The sequence below is a fragment of the Balaenoptera musculus genome, chromosome 9 (genome assembly GCF_009873245.2).
Source record: "Balaenoptera musculus isolate JJ_BM4_2016_0621 chromosome 9, mBalMus1.pri.v3, whole genome shotgun sequence".
NCBI classification, from domain to species: domain Eukaryota; kingdom Metazoa; phylum Chordata; class Mammalia; order Artiodactyla; family Balaenopteridae; genus Balaenoptera; species Balaenoptera musculus.
In genome coordinates, this window is record NC_045793.1 from 15,185,584 (window position 1) to 15,206,691 (window position 21,108).

At 41.9% G+C, this 21,108-nt stretch overlaps 2 protein-coding genes and 1 non-coding gene across 17 annotated transcripts in view; all 3 read right to left on the minus strand.

The window, feature by feature from the left end:
* Positions 1-6,708, minus strand: part of LOC118901233 (putative RNA-binding protein Luc7-like 2) — a 55,936-nt gene extending 49,228 nt beyond the window's left edge. For 4 of the 15 annotated variants that reach the window (XM_036864357.1, XM_036864346.1, XM_036864353.1 and 1 more), the window contains exons 1-2: positions 2,967-3,053; positions 328-428 (exon numbers count right to left, since the gene is read on the minus strand). In XM_036864357.1, the coding sequence (XP_036720252.1) occupies positions 328-334 (7 nt within the window). In that variant the 5' untranslated portion in view covers positions 335-428; positions 2,967-3,053. Of the gene's footprint in view, positions 1-327; positions 2,943-2,966; positions 3,139-3,159; positions 3,244-4,199; positions 4,292-6,159 lie in introns of those variants that run through there. The other 11 variants (XM_036864360.1, XM_036864354.1, XM_036864344.1 and 8 more) reach the window with 10 other exon arrangements.
* An 8,208-nt stretch (positions 6,709-14,916) lies between these two features.
* Positions 14,917-18,949, minus strand: FMC1 (formation of mitochondrial complex V assembly factor 1 homolog). The gene is made up of 2 exons (XM_036864361.1): positions 18,751-18,949; positions 14,917-15,211 (listed from the first exon to the last, which is right to left on the minus strand). Exons 1-2 carry the CDS (start codon positions 18,886-18,888, stop codon positions 15,008-15,010), a joined length of 342 nt encoding a protein of 113 aa, XP_036720256.1. The 5' UTR covers positions 18,889-18,949; the 3' UTR covers positions 14,917-15,007.
* Positions 18,950-19,527: 578 nt separating this feature from the next.
* TRNAR-CCU lies at positions 19,528-19,600 on the minus strand. Its single transcript has one exon. It is a non-coding gene; the product is annotated as a tRNA-Arg (tRNA).
* Between the last annotated feature and the right edge of the window lie 1,508 nt (positions 19,601-21,108).

A 21,108-nucleotide genomic window follows, 5' to 3' on the forward strand; every position in this document is an offset into this window, starting at 1 on the left:
GTAAGGCAAAGCAGCTACAGACAATATATACACAAATGGGCATGATTGTGTTCCAACAAAACTTTATTTACAAAAAGCAGGTGGACCATAGTGCCAAACCTGATCTAAAACACACCCTCAAGTAACTGAAAAGGGTATATTGCATATCATAGTAGTAGGACAGAATATAGAAGCAGCTGAACAGCAAGGCGTATATATACTGTAGATACTATCCAGTAAATATCCAACCTATTTTATTGAAAGGCAAAGCTTTGGAAAGTTTAACTCTGAAAGAGAAAACTGATGTAGGCAGAAACCTGAGGTTTCAAGAAAATAAAAACAATTTACCATGCATTCAGGAGACATGACAAAAGATTCAGCAAGGGCAGCTGGTTAAATTCTTTTCATGTTGAATCACAGAGGTCAACATCATTGCACATGGTTCACAACTAAATTAGAACATAAGGATCAGTATCTAGTAAGAGTATTTTAAGAAAAACGTTTTAAAGACTCCTTTCTCTAGGCCATGTTAAATAGAAAAATATAACATTTATTTAGCTGACTGAGTTACATGTTACTTTCTAATGGCTTTGACTTTTCAGTCATAAGTTACTCAGTTAAAACAAAAACACTAAGCTGTAGCCAATTTCAGAGTTTTTACAAACTACTTTTCTCTCTATCCTCAATAATCTTACAAAACTGATTAACTGATCTATTTTGGCCTTGCCTTCTAATTTCTATCCCAGCAGCTGCTAACGTATGAGATCTTAAACTGAAAAGGAACAGAACGACTTTTTTGCAGGTGCTGAATCCGTAAGATTCCTGTCATAAACTTACCCTCCCTCCCACTCCCTCATTCTTTCTCCCCAAAATGTTCTAACTTTCCTCATCTTCACAGTCTACAACTTCTTAGTAGACTGACTATTAAGTTGGGTAGTACAATCAATTATGTGTCCTCAATGAATACACTAACATTTCAAGCACCTTTCTGGAATTCCATTCTTGAGGAGTACCTGCTTCATTTACCTAGTCTTGGCCACACTTACTGTTTTAAGCCCTCTGCCTATCTTTGCAACCCCAAACTTGCCTGAACCCTTAGGAACTTCAAGCTTTAATGTTGATATGAACCACCTGGTACTGAAACCCTCACTAAACCTCACCCCCATCCATGACACCTACTTGCCCTTGACTTCTTGCTACCCATCTTTAACATGTAGCTCACTACCATTTATCCTTATATGACATCTTACCCAAACCAAATCAAAGTATTTACTTGCTGCTTATAAAGCTTATGGACTGACAGACAAAATGATTTTTCTTTGCTTTTATTTTTTACCCGAAGCAAAAGAATGTCTCAGAAGCATAGATTTACTTGAGGAGAGCTAAACAACTGTAGAGAATCCAAGAACAATGCAGAGTTGTAAGAGGTGATATTATTATCACCTGGGCTGTTCTGTAGACATACCTTTCAGAGTTCAAAGTGAGTTAAAGTTTTTTTAAACAGATTCACTATGTGGGTGTTAACAGAGTTTTCAGTGTTTTGATATGCTTGGACCTCCGATAAAATCAAATATTTACTAAAACTCTGTTTAAGTTTATGTTTAACTACTTAACCTTATGTTTGCTAAAATTTCTTATAATGTTAAAGAATTTACAAGCTCTGGAGTTAGATATAGCCCATTATTATTTCAAAAAATGTATATTTGCACATTAAAGGCTATGCCTCCTTCACTTAAAATGAACAATCCAAGTGGAATAGAAGAATGACTTACAACTGACCAAGAAATAAATATGATTCATTATGTTAATGAGAGAAAATGAAAAGAAAATGCTCTCAGCGTTGATGACAAGTCAAGGAACACAGATTACAGTAAAGATGATCTTACGAAAAAAACCACTGAAGAAAACGCTACTTCAATCGTTGATTCAATAATTTATTTTGCAGAAAGGCAGCGAGGTCATACTGTCCTATAGGTTCAACAGCTACGTATCACTAAACTTGTACTAGGTACAAGTAAATGATTTTCTGAACTGTATTTTCCTGGGTATCTCCTAGGATACATCTCCTTTTAATTTTACATCCCATAAACTACAACTACCATATATATAAGTGATCAGCAAAAATATTAAATTATGATTAATGTACTCTATTAACTGAGCAAGAACATCGTATGGTCAGAAGGATTACCATCAAAAATAGCTAAAATTATCTGAAAGCTTCAACTTCCCCTAAACATTCCCTAACCATAATGGGCAACTAATGATGCTATAAAATTCTAATCTATAATCTGAATTCCATTAGTCTACTGGTTGTTTCTGAGGGCAGATGCCATTTCCGGCCTGGTGTAACCTTTACGAGATGGTCTCTGTTCCCATTTAAGGGTTATAAGCAATTCAGAGGTATGGAATCCCCAAAACTACCTTCTGTAACTTCTTTAGTTGCTAAACTTAGGATATACTCTAAATTCACACCCTCAATTTTGTTTAATTCCTATCCCTGGAACCTTGCAAGGCCTTTCTGGGGTCAGGGCCAGAGACTTCTCATAACTAAACTGTACCTGTTGTCAGAAGGGCTTTAGCTAAGGGACATCCTTCCAATTAAACCAACCCAACAAAAATAACTACAGTCTGTGTGAGGACACTAGGTTCCTGCAACCATCACACAGACAATTCAGCTGAACTGCTGCTTGACTTCCCCTGTGCTGCTCCTCCCTGCTTTCAAGTGGAGTATGTTCCGGGAAGACAACTGGTCCCTCTCCCTTCCATTAATGCTAACAACTAAAACAAAGGTAATTATAAAATTTAATGTATCTTAAACTTCAGACAAAATAAGATACTAATTTATATCTACTTACGGTTCCTCCCTTTTAAAAAACTTAAAATATACTTATTTTTCAACATTTTTGAGGATAACATAGGAAATTACTTGGCTTCTCATTTAACAAATTATAGATTTAACTTGAGGCAAAAAAGGTTAAGTGACTTACCCAAGGTTACAATTAGAGGTACAGCTGGGGCTAGAAACCAGGTCTCCTGAGTCTCAGCCCAGTGCTCTTTTCCTTAGCCCATGATGCCTTATCAGAAAAATCCAAATACAGTCAGACCCCCAGTTACATGGGTATGAGTTACACTGATTCACATATACAAACTTTATATAGTGTGACCAATGTTTCAACTCACGCGGTACCCTGCTTCCATTTATGCAGTATGCCAGGCATCGGCACGATTTTCAGTGGCACACAGGCGGTTGCCACCACCAGGGCCCTAGGCAAAATTGCAAAGAAGGCAAAGTTTGTCTTTGGCCCTCCCACCTCCCTTATGCATTCCTCTCCCACCTCCTGGTCATCCCCCTGCCCAGCCTCCCAGCACCATCATGCTGCCCTCTGGTTGTCCAAAGCCTCCCACTTCCACCACTCAGCCAGGACTGTCCTTTCTGGGAGTGCCCAGGGATCCAAAATTACCTCTCCATTTCCCTACTAAAATTCCTATTTCTGAGAATTTCAGTAAAGTTTAGGTAATCTACATGATTAACCGATTTAAGTAATTCAAAGTAAGTTACATTTAACAGACTTAAATCTCCAATGAGTTTAAAAAGGAACTAATTAAAAATTCTGATTTGGGGGAGGGGAAGAGGAAATAAATCTTTCATTAGGGGGGCAAAGAAGGTAAAAGAGAAAGTACTCTGAGCCTCCTGTGCCACTTCAGATTCCCTCACAGACAGGACACTAAGAGTTGAGGGGGTGGTTACTGCCACCCTGACGAAATGACAGTCATTGCTTTATAGTCAGTCTCTGGGATTTAAAAAAAAAAAAAAATTGGACACAGCTGCTTTGAATACCCTCCTACCTACCTTTTCCATCTCTTTCCCACCTCTTGGATCCCCATTTCCACCTCTTAGTACCAAAGACACCCAACAGCATTCCCTGTAAGCTGTTCCTGTGTCCAATACAAAGCTTCCCATTATATGGTTTCAAATTACATGAGTTATTCAGGAAGGTATCCACGTCCCCCTATCCCTGGATAACTTCAAGTTGACTGTACGCTAAAAAAAAAATCCTAATTATTTAAAGGTCCTGAATCATAAGATGAAATATGTAAACTCATTAACTATCTGGTAAGAAAGAAAAGAATACTGATTCTTGTCTTATATATATAAAAGAACTAATTTGGGTAGCTAAAAAAAATTCAATTCTTTTCCTTGAAAGTAGTATGTTTCTTACTTCTGGCCCAACACAGCAGTGAAAATCCAGTCATTTCAGCTAAATAATATCGTGGACTTGTAAACATGGGTTCATTGGTAAATCCTCTTAGTCTGGAGGCAAAAAAAAAAAAAAAATCCAGTAACAGACACATAAAAATATAAATTTATTTGTATACAAAGCAGACTGGATTTTTAAGAAACCGAAGTTTCTGGTGATTACACACATAGGATAAAAATATATATGTACGTACGTGTGTGTGTGTATATATACGTATACACATATATATATACACACACACATTCTAATTCAGCTTTGCAATATTAGATTGGCTGCCTAGTTTGGAAATTTATCAGGTGATAGTAGTTACTTTGATCCAACTACCCTCCCAGTAAAATTAGGAAATTCAATCCATGCAGAAGGTACCAAAAACGGTACCCATCTAGAATTAAAAGGATCATGTAAAGTATGTCTTAAATGAAATGATTTCTATAATTTTACTACAAAGATTATTCTGTTAGCTAAGACCCTGGATTAAGTCTCTTCTCAATACCATATGTTATAAAAAACCATTCTTATCTAAAAGTGACAAATGGTAACTGATAAAACTTTCTCCAGTGGCATTTTTAATTAACGTTAACTTTCAAGGGTTTACTACACAAATGAAATTCATTTCCTTCCCAATCTTGCCTCCTCTCTACACAACCACAAGTAGGTTTGCGATCTACACTTATTTTTCTATACGTTCTACGAAGGTAAGTTCCAAATGTGGGTATTTATTACAACTGAACTATGAACACTGAAAAACCATGCAAAGTATACACTGCTAAAACATTTTAATTCGATAAAATGTTTTACTCACATATTTTGCTGCAGAGCATTCAAGGAAATTATAATAGCGACTGCTAAAAAGTTGAGAGTGCCTTTTCTCTTACGTGAAGCAATTTAAATAACTTGTCAAAAAAAAGCATTTCTTTAATGGCTAAGAAACTATTTGCCTGAACAAGCAACATACAAAAATGAGCAAGTATTGGCTTTGTCTTTAAGAGAAAAAGTAGTGAACTAGACCCTTCCTCCATATTAGCATGGATTTGAGTCGAATATCAAAGAGTACATTACTAATTATCACCACCAAAAAAGCATCAGCATTTCATCTTATCTAGAAATTCTCTATGACAAAAAGATATCCAGCCATTAGTGGTTTTCTATACAAGCTCTAACCTAAGCGCCTAAAAGGATCGTTGTTTCCCCTCAATTCTACTTCACTGGGCACCACATTTTCAAAATGGTTCTATTCGGGGCACAAGCAAGGTTTGTCAATATTTACTGAACAAAGCCTCTATTAAATTGTCTAACAAAATGGAGGTCTCTCGGAAAAAAAACAGGCCGTAACATCCTTCTTTTCACAAAATGGGCCAAACACACCCGCTTCAAGAAACCATGGTTTGGGTCAGATTTTCCCATAAGAATGGTTGTTTCATCCCTGGGACTGGATTCCTAGTAAAGGTTTTCTCCGGACCCAGGTAAGGGGGTGGATGATGGGGGCCACTTCTCCCTGGATACTCTGGAAGGCGGCGACGAGGACTGATCCCAAAGCTCTGGGTTAAGGAATTAGTTCAGGGGGCGGAGGCTTTAGCGGTCCGCAGGTACCTAATCAGCGACAAAACAGGCCGCCCGCCTACGCAAAAAAGACGTGGGCTCTCCCGTCCCAGCCAAGTCAACACTCAAGGCTCAAACTCTCCTTTCGGCCTCCAGGCCCCGCCTGACCCCATTGGCAGCAGTTCCCGCCAATCCGCTCGGTCGCCGCCCCCCAGGCCCGCCTGCCCAGCCCTGATTGGATGGGACGGGAGCCGGGACCTCGTGTTACCAATCTGGGAGCCCCTTACTCAGCCACACACACAAGCCCAGGTGCGCCCGCGGAGACCCTTCCCTCGCCTTCCCCATCCCTTCCCCCACCCCCAGGGCACTGGCAGAGGCTTACCGTCCCGGGAGGTGCCCATCAACTGGTCCAGCATCGCGCGCATCTGGGCCTGCGCCGACATGGCGGCGGCGTAGCGGGCGGACGGACGGGGGTGGGGCGCAGACCGGGCCCTCTCGGGCGGGGGGACAAGGGGAAGGGGTGGGGGAAGGTGAGACGCTGTCTCAGTTGCCGCCGCTGCCTCGAGGCGTGCGGAAAAGGGAGCTGGAGGGGTTGCAGGAGAGTCCGGGCTGCGCTCCTCACGACGACGCGTACGTGGAAGGCAGCAGCCCCCGAAAGCGACCCTCGTTCCCTCACTCTCCGTCGGGTTCCTGGGACAGAAGCAATACCGGCTAACCAAGCTCTCGTCTCCAACACCGCCACCCGCCAGAAGACGTCAGCCCCCCCTTCAAGCTCTGACGCCGCTCGCCGCCACCGTCGCCGCGACGTGAGCGCGCACGCTCCTCGCGCTTAGTCGTTTCCCGCGGGGGCTCCACCAACTAGCGTCCAACTGTATTTGCTCCGCCCACCCCGTGCGGGAGGGGTTCCACCCTAACGGCTCTCGGGCGCGTGCATGCGGGCCTCTCCCGCCCCAGCCCTCCAGATCTCGCGAGACTCTGGTGCCTCAACGGACCCTCGAGCCGGATCCGCCCCGGGCGCGAAACTTCACGCTCCAGGTTGCAGGTCCGCTAGGGCAGCGTTGCGCGCTGTGCTGGCGAACCAGCCCCAAGTTAGCCAGTGTGCCAGAGGGTTAGCCCGAGTCGAAAGTAAGTAGAGACCATACCCGTCGTTTCGACGGAGGTTAGCAGCCTTAGGAGCTAATACGGGCGTATTCCTGACGAATATTCATTGACCGATTAACTCGTTTTCAAGGGCCCACCTGAAAATCGTGTAGACTCGACTCCTTTCTCACTGCTGCCCGACCCTCTACAGAAGGAGCCCTGGAGACCTGACAGCTGGGTCATCTTCCTTAATCTATGCAGGGAGGCTTTAAGCACCCCCAACTGGAATAAATCAGGTTCAGGAAATAACGCCTGAAATTACTGCACTACGAAACAGGCCACCTACCCCATTCGGATTTGTCTTCGTTACTTATATATATAGCAGGAAGCTGTTAGTCTAAATTAGAAACTATAAAAGTTAAGCAGTATTCTACTGCTAAGCAGGTAAAGGTCATCTTGTAGAGAATTTTTTTCCTGCTTGAGAGCTAAATTTGAAGGATAAGGCCTTTTCAGTGTATCAGCAGACCTGACAACAGAAAAGCAAGCCTGTGGGTTCTTAGCTTGCCATCACCCCGCATTCCAGACGTAGGTCGACCGATTACTAACTGTGGGACCTTCAGCGATTTATTTCTTAATCTCATGTCTAATGAAGATACATACCTTATAGCACTGTTGTGAGGACTAAATGAGCTAGCAGAAAATCCTAGCCCAGAGCCTTGCCCTGAGGTTTTAACTTTTTTTTTGTAAAATATTAATTCCTTAAGATGAGACATAGGTACTTTGCAAGGAAATAATGGTAAAATTTTTTGTTTCATTAAGATTTTATATACATTGTCTTGGAACTTATAATTTAATATCAAGATCAGTAAAAAATTTACATGAAATAACAATCATAGTCCCAAGATCCTTTTTTTCTTTTTGGCCGCACTGCGCTGCTTGAGGGATCTTAGTTCCCTGGCCAGGGATGGCACCTGTGCCCTGCCAGTGAAAGCACCGAGTCCTAACCACTGGACCACCAGGGAATTCCCCCAAGATCCCTTTAAATGCATACTGGGCCAACAAAAATCTTAGAATCATCCTAGTGTTTAGTAACTGACCAGATAGTTTCCCACCAGTTATTCAGAGAACTGAAAATTCAAACAACTCCAATACTTGGAATATCATCCTTTGAAAACTATTTACAATAAAAGAAAAATTTACAAATTAATATGTCTGAGAGGAATGCACTATTATATATACAATACCCTTAGGAGGAAAATACACTAAAATGTTGAAATGTTATGTGTCAGTGAAGAGATTTTAGTTCTTATCCCTCTCTTACTTTCTACCTTTCTGGTTGCTTACATTTTAGATGTATCTCTTATTTTTTAAAAACATGGTTTTTTTCAATAGTCTGATATTCACTGTCTTTTAATTGAAGCATTTAATCATTCATATTCATGTAATTACACATGTGCTTGAGTTTAAAGCTCTTATTTTGTCTATTTGTCTCACCTGTTTTATGTTTAATTTTCTCTCCTTTCTTGCCTGCCTTTTAATCATTCCATTTTTTCCCCTTCTAGTAGTCTGAAAATTTTAGTCTGTTTTTATTCTTTTAGCAGTTACCCTAGAAGTTATAAGGGGCGTTTTTAATGTATCAAAGTCTTTACACTTCCCCCAGAGAGAACCTAGAAAACTAACTCCATTTAACCTATTCCCAAGATACATGCTCTTGTTAAGCATGTTTTAGTTCTTTACAGTTTTTTTTTTTGGCTGCACCCCGCAGCTTGTGGGATCTTAGTTCCCCAACCAGGGATGGAACCCAGGCCCACGGCAGTTAAAGTGCAGAGTCCTAACCATTGGACGGCCAGGGAATTCCCAGTTCTTTATGTTTTTTAAAACCAAGTTTCATATAATCGATGTTTGTTTATTTACCACTTTGCTTTGCTTTCCTTCTGGAATCTCTGCATCTGGGGTCATTTCCCTTTTGTCTGATGTTTAAACTTTAGGACACGAGTCAGCAATATACAATTCACCCATCAAATCCAGCCCATTGCCAATTTTTGTGAATAGTTTCATTGGAATACCACCAGGCTTACTGATTTGTTATTGTCTATGGTTTTTTTGCGCTACAACAGCAAAGTTGAGTGGTTGTGACAGACACCATACCCTATGGCCTGCAAGACTAAAATATTTACTATCTAGCTCTTTAGGGAAGTTTGCCTACCCTGCCTCAGGGTTTGCTTTAGTGTTTGGCCTGCTGGTAAGGAACTCTTCCATTTTTGTTGATCTGAAAAGACCTTTATTTTGCCTTTCTCAATTCTAGATGGGTATTCTAGGTTGGAAGTTATTTTCTTTCAGCACATAGATTCTATTGTTCTGCAGCCTTCGTTGCTCCTGGGAAGTCAGTTCTCAGTCTGTCACTCCTTTGAAGAGAGCTGGCTGCTTTCAAATTTTGTTCTTTTTGCCTGTGTTTTCTGCAACTTACTATGATGTATCTGGGTGTGGATTTTTATTTATTCTGCTTGAGATTCATTGAGCTTTTAGAATCTGTGAACTGACATCTATCAATTCCAGGAAATTTTTAGCTATTCTCAAATACTGTCATTCATCAACTTCTGGACCTCCAAATAAAGTTTTCACTGTTTCCTCTATGTCTCTTTACTCTCTTCGCATTTTCCACCTTGTCTTGCCAAGCTACCTTCTTGATGCTTTTTTTCTGACAAATTTTATAGTTCACACTAATCTCCCTTCCACTGTATCTAGTCTGCTGTTAAACCCATCCATTAAATTCTTTAGTTTTTCAGTTCTAGAATTTTTATTTTGTTTTTCAAATCTAAGTCATTTTTTATAGTTTCTGGTTTCCTTGATGAAATTCCCAAGGTTAGCTGTTCTTTGACCCTAGTGATCATAATTGTTTTGTAATCTGAGTTTGCTAATTATAATATCTGATGTTTTCTGTTTCTGTTTCTGTTGTCTGTTGTATTTCCTGGTTTTCACTTATGGGGTCTTGTTTTCTTCTGTGTCTGGTTATCTTTGTGTGCTGAACATGTATTTGAAAAACTATGTGTAGGAATAATATAAGCCCTAAGTAGGATATAATGCTATCTTTCTCCAGAGGGGATTTTTATTTTTCTCTGATAGTAACTTGAAGTACTTGTCAAGGATCACCATGATACAAATTCAATGCTTTAATTTCTCTTGACACCAAAATGGCAAAAATATGGTCTGAAAGCCTGGCAAGGGCTTTTTTTATTTCCAGTTCACACTTGAGGGTGAACTCCAGGGTCCTAGTTTAAAGTGAGTGTGAGTTTATTAGAGTGCCCACCTTGGTGGGCCCTAGACTTTGCCTTTTGCCTCCCTAGCCCTATAATCCCACCAAAAATACAGGTCAGTTTCAATACTGAAGCTATTGCTACTAAATTGGCAAATGCCCTGAAGCCAAAAATGTGCCTTTGTGTGCTGCACTTACTTTTCTTGGTGCTTGTCTTCTAAGATTTGGCCTAGTATTTCCCTACTTATCTTAATAGCTCTTTAATGATTTTAAGAATTAAAAAAAAAATTTCATCCATGTTTTTTAGCTGTCTTCAACAGAAGGGTTAATCCAAATTACCTAGACTATCATTAACAGAAGTTCGTTCTCTTTGTTTGTAAACTTTTTTTAATTTTTAAAATTTACTCTTATCTGAAAAAAACAAAAACCTCTGTGAATATGTCTTTGTGTACATTCTAGCAATGATATCCATTCCTTCAGGAATAAGGTCTCATAAGGAAACAGGAACTTACAAGAACAGTATATACTCTTAATCTATACATGCTAGAAACTAGGTAATTAAAAATTAGAATAGGTACAAGTAGCATACATTTTGCTAGCCATCCAGAGCAGACAACTCTGCATTTTACTGTAATTTATAAACTAATATAGTAAATAAATAAAGGCTATATAGTAAAATTTAATACTGCAATTATCCTTGGGGCATGAGTACATACCTAACATCAAATTTTATAAACATGGTTCCTGTTAATTTAAATGTAGATTAAAAAATTCAAATTCTGGGGGACTTCCCTTGTGGTCCAGTGGTTAGGACTCCATACTTCCACTGCAGGGGGCGTGGGTTTGAGCCCTGGTCGGGGAACTAACATCCTGCAAGCCACACGCAGCAGAATGTTGAAAGCCATGGCTCCTAGAACCAAATTTCGGTATGGCTAGACTGTCAAACGTACGGGGAGTAGAGATGTGGCTCAAGAGATTTGGCAAGGGCCAGATCCTGCAGGCCCTTGTTAAAGTTTAACTTGAAGAGTTGTAAGCTGGAGAGAGACAAGATCAGATCTGTACACAGTGGAATATGGATTGATTGAAGAGCGCAATTTGGATTTAACGAGACCAGTTAGGGAGGGCAGTGGTTCAGAGAAGAGATGCAGGAGATAAGAGGTCTGCGCTAGGGTACTAGCAATAGCGAGTCAAGACTCTTAGGAGGTAAAATCTAATTTAACGATTATTTAGCTGAGGATGTGAAGGAGAGGAAGCAGTCTCGAATAACTCAGATTTCCGACTTAAGTGGCTGAGAATGTCAATGAACTAACAGGGAACGCCAGGGATTTTATGGGGGAATGAGGAGTTTCCATTTTAGATGCACTGAATTTGAGATGCCTTTGAGTCACCTAAGCGGTGTTGTCTGGCCGCTGGACGCACGGGTCTATAGCTTGGCAGGGGAGCCTGGACTGGAGTTAGCCTGTTGATGATAATTAAAGCCTTGGAATGGAGGTGATCACCCAGGGAAAGCATGTAGAGTGTGAGATAAGGACCTAGGTCTGAACGTGAGGAACACCAACATATAAGCGATACACAGAAGAGGAAACTCTAGACAAATGGCTAGAGTGAGAGAAGAAAGCAGAAAATGTATCATGAAAGCCAAGAGAAAAGGAAGGAAAAGTTAACAGTGGCAAATACTCCCTAGGGGTCAGCAAGATAAGGAATGATCCATTGGGTTTAGTGGCATGAAGGTCATTTGTAAATTTGCAAGGCAGTTCTAGTAGAGGGTGAAAAACCAGACTGCAGTGGATTAAGAATGAATGGTCATGAAAAATGCAGAAAATGGGTACATGAGACAACATGGATTATTAACCTCAAAATCTGCATGCTGAGCAAAAGAAGCCAACTCAAAAGAGTAAATACTATATGACTGCATTTGGATGAAATACTTGAACAGGCCAAACTAATCTATGGTTACAGCAGGCAGGTCAATGGTTGCCTGGGACCAGGTGTGGGGAAGGGACGTTGTCTGCAAATGGGCACAAGGGAACTTTTGGGGGGCAATGAAAATGTTCTATAGCTTTATTGGTGTGGTTATTACACAGATGCATTCATTTGTCATTATTCATTGACCTGTATATTTATTATATGTACATTATACCTCAGTATAACTTATTTTTCCCACATGCCTCGCGGCCAAAAAACCAAAACATAAAACAGAAGCAATATTGTAACAAATTCAATAAAGACTTTAAAAAAAAAATGTATAAAATGAAAATTCACTCAATTCACTGAATAAATTCATTCAATTCATTGAATACATTCAATTTGTTTGCGAAGAGGAATGAGTTAGAAGATAGGAGCTGAAAAGATATTTGAGTTAAAGCTGAGTACAACTGACCCTTGAACAACATGTGTTTGAACTGTGCTGGTCCACTTATACGTGGATTTTTTCAATAATAAATACCAAAGTACTACCCGACCTGCAGTTGGTTGAATCTGCAGATGCAGAACCGTGGAGGGCAGACTATAAGTTAAACTCAGAGTTTTGACTCTGTGGAGGATTGGTGCCCCTAATCCCCCAAATTGCTCAAGGGTCAACTATAGTTGTTTTTAGATGGAAGAGCCTTGAGCATATTTAAATACTAATAGAATTCGGTGAGAGGAAGCAGCTGAAGTTAAAGGACAGTCAGAAGAGACAGCAAAGGAATGTGATAAAGCATGTACCACATCAAAAACTACAGTGAGTTAACACAGTGCCAAAACCTCAGGAGTCCCTAGTTTTAGGACATTCCCTGTATAGAAAGTTTATCACTAATACAGTTCATATCCGAGTCAATTCCATCTATTTCTAACATTGAGTTCACCTAATTCTGGATGGTAAGACCATTGATAGGAGGTCCAGGTTGATTATATAAGGACAGAAATGGCCTGAGCAAATCATTTAAACCATGGGAAATAAGTTGGCTGTATTTCAGAAGACTGGTGGCAATAGGGCTTAGAGGAAGGGTTCATGATGAAAGAATAAGGGTGTGGTGGTTTAAGATGAAAACAAGTTTTTCTTTTTTGTCAGGCACTTATGTACTGTGCAAATGTTTTATGTAAACATTATTCTCACTTATTACAACCACCTTGTTGGCATTCTCATTCTACAAAAGAGGGAACAAGCTCAGGGCAACTAACCCACCCAAGATCACACAGCTGGTAAATTATAAAGATGGGATTAAAGCCTAGGTCTATATGACTTCAAGCCCATAAGTATTTCCTACCCCTTTAGGCAATTCTGCCTCAAATCTCTTTCTTTAAAAATGTTATGGGAATTCCCTGGCGGTCCAGTGGCTAGGACTCGGCGCTTTCACTGCTGTGGCCCGGGTTCAGTCCCCATTCGGGGAACTAAGATCCCGCAAGCTGCTCGGCTCGGCCAGAAAAAAAAAGTTATTTGTTATATACACAATATTTTAACTAAAGGAATCAAAACATCAATCTATCCTAATCCTTTTGCTTTCTTCATCTTAGCAAAGTAAAACATCTTCAGATAATAATATACCCATGTCCATGAAATAACACAGGGGGAAATAGTATGTTAAACATTTTTTTTGATCTGTTCAATTGAACAAATGCTTGTTTTGACCTCTTAATACTATTATTTTAACGTTAATCTCTTAGAAGAAAGAGATAATGTTTTGAAGTGCTTGGAGTATTCTGTTCAGATTGTTCTAGTGAGCAGAACTGAGCCTTGCATTCAAAACACTGACTAATTGTCTATGCAAGTCACTGTGGAAGACGCTTTATAGGCTACAGAAATGAATGAGACATCATCCTTACTCTAAAGGAGCTGAGAGTCCAGGGAAAAAGAGATTACATGTCTACAATTGTAATACCAGAAGAAACTGACATATACCACAAAGGGGGCACACATAAAGAACTATTGGTAGTTCACAGAGAATCTTTACTTGTGGAATTCAGGACTTTAGAGGCAAGGGGACCATTTAAGAGTCTAGTTTAATAGTTCAGCCAAAAGATTTCCAGCGCCTGAACTAGGACAGAGATGGTGATGCTAACAGTTCTTGCAGAAGCAGAACTTACTGACTGGATGTGGAGAGTGAGGAGAAAGAGAAACACAGAATGAAGCCCAAGTTCTTGACTTGGTCAGCCAAGTGCATTACGCAGCCCTTCACCCTGAGACAGAATTCAGGAGGAAGAGCAATTTGACATGGAGGGTAGAAGGCAGAGGCGGAGCGGTCAGTGTGCTCATTCCATTGCCCTCTCCCTGGTCTTCCTGCAGCCGGTAGATGAGTGGTGGCCATGTTCTTACACCTAAGGGTCAACTCCGTCAGGCCTAGGGAGATGACAGCTCCCCACTGTCTTGTTGACCTTAATTCAAGCCACATCTTTATAAATATCCCTTCATTAACTCTCCTCAGTAACCCTGTATGAGTGTGCCATCTGTTTCCTACCAGGACCTTAACATCATATTTGTGTACTTTTAGATAAAAGGTATATATGTATAATTGTTTGTTTATGTATAGGAAACATCTAGAAAGATGCACACCAAACTGTTAGTAATCGTTACCACCTGGTAATGGGGTTGGGAGAGCGGAGAGAGGGGCAAGGGAAAAGGTAAGAGGGCTTTATTTTATATGTCTATGCCATTTGAATTCCTTAATAGGCTGTATTACTTTTTAAATTAAAGAAAAAAATAAAGAGTTTTAAAAGTAAATCAAGAACATCAATCAGCCTAGTGTAAGAACTTCAGAAAATTCACTGAGAGTAAAGATGAAACCTCCCTAAGAAAACCTCAGTCAACAAAATTTCAGAGAAAACCCCTAAACTTTAAAAAAAATTTAATGATAAATACATATTGATAGAAACGATTAAATTCCTGTATGAAGGCAGCATCCAAGGAAGCTCTCCATTTTCATGGCTCCCAGCCCTTCCCTCCAGGCTGCTGGGGCAACTTGAGACCCACTAAGCCAGCCGACTCCTCCGCTGAGCGCTCACCCTTGCCATGAAATTCCTGGTGAAGGGCCACATGTTCTCGGATGCTGCGCAGAAGGCAGAGATAGGTGGCAGCTTGGAAATGAAGCTCATGCCGGGCTCTGCACAGCTTCTCACTGGTGACCTGGAGAAGGAACAAGGTCAGATACTCTATTAACAGCCCAGCTGCAGACACAGGTCCACAGAGAAAGATTTGTTAAACAAGCATTCTCTAGAATGAAAGTAAATTGCAGAGGACCTACAAACATGTGTTTGTGCATACTTAATAACATATATAAAGGCACTCTGTACATATATAGAGGCACACTGTAACTGTTGATGATTAGGAAAGCTGGCACCTGTTAATCAAAGAGGAATTTTACAAGGAGTTTCACTGAAGCATTTCATCCTGTCCTCAAATTTTAATACCGGAAAAAAGTTTATCTCTTGGTTCAACACCCTCATTTAACGAATGAGGGAACTAAAGCCCAGAGAGGCTCTATGGTTGGTTAATAGCAGAGATGGGGAATACAGTCAGGTCACTGATCATTAACGTCACCTAAGGAATCAAATACAGAACTTTCTCCCCTTCAAACAAATGAAGGGCTGCTTTATTTTATGTGACTGTGGACTTTGGTTAATATGGCATATGCCTTTCATTTCAATGAAAATTAAAAACTTATTTTTCTGAAAAATAGCTTTGTCCTCACCAGTAACAAAATGAAGGTTTTATAAATAAAAGTAATATGCATATGTTCATACTACTTAATTATACTCGCTCTCACAATTTATTCATCTAAAAAATCTGTATTCTGATGACCTTTAGAAGCTGGAAATTCCATATCCATTCCAAAGTGACTATAAACCTTGTTTTTTCTTCATCATAATTAACTTCCAGATTAAATTAGTACACAGACTTTACTTGACTAGTTTTATGTTCTGAGGCTGTGAGAAAGGGGCAGGAAAGGTAAGACAATAGATGTGTGCATAGCCTCAAATGACTTAAGGAGCCCTGTTCAAGTGTGGATTAATCTCTGGGCACCACTGCCTACGTATGTCTCTCTTTGACCTTTCTTTACTTGAATATCTAGGTTTGGAATCTGAAAACTAGAATGTGTGCTTTAAGATTTGCAGATCACATATATGAAAATGGCACCTATAAGCTGCTCAAAAATAAAATTCATCTGCTTTAATCAATTTAACTTTTTATAATTAAAAATTTATGAGTGACCAACACTAATGTCAAGCATCAATAACGGGTAACATTCACTTCTATTATATAAGTCTAAATTGACAGAATTTGAAACAGGAATTCTATGTTAGTATAGGGAAGAACATAACTGATCCTGATTCAGCTAAGCCTGAATCATGAGGAGTCAGGAGAAAAGCATCAGCAATGTAACATAGTAAATGAACCACAAGAGACCGAGAGATCTAATGAAATAGAAAATTGTATTTTCCCAATGGAGAAAGGGGAGATTCAGCTAACTGAATCCCTTCAGCCTAGGGAGAGGAGAGAGAAAATGGGCATAGATGATTATTGAGTTAGCTCTGAGCCAGCAGGAAATAGAACCCTTTCCCATATCCTCATATGCATTCCACAGAGTGGTGTTTCTGGAATTTTTAGCATGAATTTCAGGTGTATTTCCAAGGAACTTCAGAGCCGTTACCAAGGCCCTCTCAAGGGCAATCATGTTGCCTCCATTAGGTACAACTATAATCATGTCACCTTGAAAATCTTAAGAGTGACTTCCCATTACATTTCCAATGAAGTTTAAACTCCTGCCTACCACCTACCTCATCTTCCTCCACTTCCTCCACCACACCCTAAGCCGTAACAGCTTTCCACTGTCAGCTCCTCTCACCTCTGGGCTTTCAGTTGTACACCTTCTTTTTTTTTTTTTTTTTTTTTTTTTGCCCCGTTAAATTGGTTTGATCAGCCTGGTGGCCTGGAATGTCTGAAGTCTTGCAAAAGACACAGGCATGCTTGTTAATGGGTCTCACAAACACTCCCAAATTTGACATGGCTCAACTGTTGCCAGGCTATCTCCGTCTGCCTCTAGCCCTGCCTCTGCCCTGCCATCCTCGCCATCAGTACGAGTGAATACATCTGGTTGACCCCTTCAAGCATCATTTAGTTTAGAACAAAATCCTGATTTTGATAATGGAGCAAGAGTTCACATCTTGGAAAAGTCAAAAGGACTAGAGAAATGCAAGGTGTGGGGATGAGGGGAAGTCTGACTTAAGGCAGAGTAGGGCTGGTCTAGGCTCGAAATATCAAAGGTGTGACCTTGGACGAGTCACTTAACCTCTCTTGAATTTCTATGTCCTTTTTTTTTGGAAACGAAGTTTACTAGGGGTTGCCACGAAGACAAGATGAAATGCCCAGTGAGAGCACTTTGCACAGGTTTCTGGTGGGGACACCTTCTTTACTTGGACCTCATCTTCCCCAACCCCCATTTACTTGCTAACTCTAATTTATTCTTCAAGTCCCTGGTTAATGCACTTCCTCCTGAAAGCCTACCCCTTCTGTATGCCAGGACCCCTGTTGTCTATTTACTCCCTCAGCACTTGTTTATTCTAAGTCCTTGGTTATATGGCTCCTCAGGTGGATCGTAAGCTTCTTAAAAGACAGCACCCATGTGGCTCTTATTCGTCGTTTTTAGCCAAGTTCCTAACAGTCCCTAATATTGTGACCTTTTAAAAATTAGTTGGAAGTTTAGTTCTAACATTTTGCATTCTAACTTCCATGGCTCAGAAAATCAAGAGTTAGGATGATGGTTCTCCCCTTTCCCACACTGCTCAAAGGACGCTGTTTCCTTTGCTAAAGCCCAAGCTGACTCTCCAATTTATCATTTCTGAGAAAGGCTGCAACTTCTTTCCAAGCCAGATCAGTAACTCTAAAGGCAGTAATTAAATGGAAGACTCTTATTTGGGAACCAAGTAACCTAGAGCCTAGTTGCTCCTATACATGTGCTTGTACAGGTCAACTGTCCCTGAGCCTCAGTTGCCCCTTTTGAAGAAAGAAACTATCTTCCATCCGATCTTGCCTAAGGGGTAGAAGGAGTGCGGATTTCACAAAGGGATTTTCCAAGGATGATGGCCTCCCATATATATGTACATATTTATCTACTACCGGCGGAAAAACTGTTGTCTGGTCACATATCACGTTAATGTTGTAACTCACAGTACCACCTCATTAGAGGTTTCTAGTTCAGCCCTGCAAGGCACCATTCCCTGAAGCGGCGTAGTCCTGCTCTTCAAGAAGCGCCCAATATTCCTCTCTGCATCAAAAACTGGTTCTCAGAATAGCTCTCCTCCGGAAAGGAGAGTGTCGGGTAGATGCTGTGGCCTGTGACCCTACACTCTCCACCAAGGACATCTTTTTTCTTGTCCCTCTCTATTTCCGCCATTTCACTTCCCTCTGACTTTCCCCTCCACACGGGCCAAAGACAGCCAATGAAATCCTCAGGGACGGCTCCACCCCAGGACGACTCTGCCTTCCCGCCGGTCCTCGGTTAGTCCCCGGGCTCAGGCCTTAGACTACGGCCTGGATCTGTTTGGAGGGAACCAGAGCCTCAGAAATGAGGGCTAAGGCCAGGCGCGCTCCACCCTGCCCAGACCCGACTCTCCCTCCCTTCCCGGGAAAGGGACGCTGGAGCCCCCGGACACGGGCTTCCGTACCCGATGTGCACGGAAAGCCTTCACGAGGTACCGATAGGCCGCGGTGTGGCGATAGGGTCGGCCTGTGGCCGCGTTCAAGTAGCGCAACTCTCGGAGAAGGCCTCGCCAAGTGCGCAGCGGTGACCCCAAGGCCGCCATTTTCCCGTCGTCCGAGCCTGGTGCGGGACGGCGCCCTACGCCCCTCTTACTCCCTCACCACCCCCTGCTCAGCCGCTTAATGGTACGGTCGGAACCAGAGTGCCGGCTCCCCCTATCGACTGCAGGACAGTGGAATGCCTCACTTCCCTTCTTTGCGGAGCGTTATTAATCGAACGCCGAGCGGCGTCCTAAGGTGTTAAGAGAAAAGCAAACGAAAGCCGAGTGTAACTGAAGAGCCTGGAAAAAGGCCGGGCGAGGGAAAAGAAGGTCCTAGTTCCTTTCCTGACTGCGTCATTTCAGACGCCATTCGCTGACGGACTGCTGACTCTGGAGAAAATGAGGGCATGTCGGAAGTGGGTGTCAATTTGAAATAGAAAACTTTGAGATTTTATTTCTAGAGGGGATGTCAAAATTCAACGTACTGACTTAGCAGAAATCTTAATGGGGTTACGGCTCAGAAGAAGGAAATGGGAGTATGTTGATTCTTGCAAACTGTAGCCCCACACCTAGAAAAACCACGCATACACTTTCCATCGTTAAAGAGTAAAATTAAGTTAGCATTTTTAGCTATAATTGTTTAAGAAGGGGGAAAGGCAAAATGTTTTATTGGAAAGTTTATTTTAAAGGCAAAAGTGCAACCACCCCAGATGGGACTCGAACCCACAATCCCTGGCTTAGGAGGCCAATGCCTTATCCATTAGGCCACTGGGGCTTCGGTGAACAACGCCCTCAAACAACGTATTCAATTTTTTTCCTCCTTGGTACGTCATCGTCATTTCAGTTTCTTTTTAACCTATCCTAGGAAACCACACTTGGTACCATTAATGAGGTGCGAGGCATGCTGGGAGTTGTAGTTCAGAGAACAAATATCCGCCTCACAGCTCCAAAGGTTTTACCCTCGAAGCAGCACCGACGCGCCGGACGGAGATCGGGCACGCGCACGGTTTTGCGTACGCGTTTCCTACGCGGTAGCTCCGCGCCTGCGCAAAAGCGCGCATACGACGTCGCGGAGCCGAGCGCGCTGGGCACGCTAGCCGAATCTCCCAGATTCGCCCGCTGAGCTTGTGCTTCGTTGGGTTTTCACCGGAAACAGCCGGCCCCTTCCGGTGTTGCGGCTTTCCGGACTTGGCTTGGCTGCATCCTGCCGTTAGGGGGCGTGCGTGGCGGTCATTTTGTTTCCGGTTGAAACACTGAGGCCATTTCCGCAGAGCAAGTGGCCAGTTAGAAACGTTTGCCTTGCCCTCTGAATTGGCGGGTTAGTGGTAAACATGGGACAGCAGGGAATTAGAATTAGTTAATTCATTAGGAATTAGTTAATTAGAAACAATTAGGAGTTAATTTTCTGTTTTTTTTCCTATTTGAATAAATTGGACAAGTCACTTCTGAGTCTCAGCGGACTAACGCCTTGCTGAAAATCTCGCAGTGGCTCCCCGTTGCCCGTAAGATAAATTTCAGACCACTGGACCCTACCTAAATTGACCCTTGCCTGTGTCTTAACCTTCATCTCCTCTCACCCTCTGCTCAGTGTAGCTGAACTTCTGTCTTTCTCTCCACATTTTTTAAATAGATTTATTTAATTAATTTTATTTGTTTTCGACTGCATTGGGTCTTTGTTGCTGCATGCGGGCTTTCTCTAGGTGCGGCGAGCAGGGGCTACTCTTTGTCGCGGAGCACGGGCTCTAGGCGTGCGGGCTTCAGTAGTTGTGGCTCGCGGGCTCTAGAGGGCATCCTCAGTAGTTATGGCACACGGGCCCAGTAGTTGTGGCTCACGGGCTCTAGAGAGCATCCTCAGTAGTTATGGCACACGGGCCCAGTAGTTGTGGCTCACGGGCTGTAGAGTGCAGGCTCAGTAGTTGTGGCACACGGGCTCGGTAGTTGTGGCTCACGGGCTCTAGAGCACAGGCTCAGTAGTTGTGGCACACGGGCTTAGTTGCTCCGCGGCATGTGGGATCTTCCAGGACCAGGCAAGCCCCCCTCTCCACATCTTGTGTTATTCCCTTTGCCTGAATCTTAACCATTTGCATTAATATTCCTATGTTTACCTTTTGGGCTTCAAGTTTCCTCGGGAAGTCTAGGTCAGACACTTCTCCAGGCCCTTATGGTCAGTATGGCAAAGTTAAAATGATTCACTTCACCTCCTGTGGGCTCCTGTAGATTTTCTATGTAATTTTACCTTTTACGAGCTATATCACCTGTGTCTCAGCTTCATCATCTTCCTCA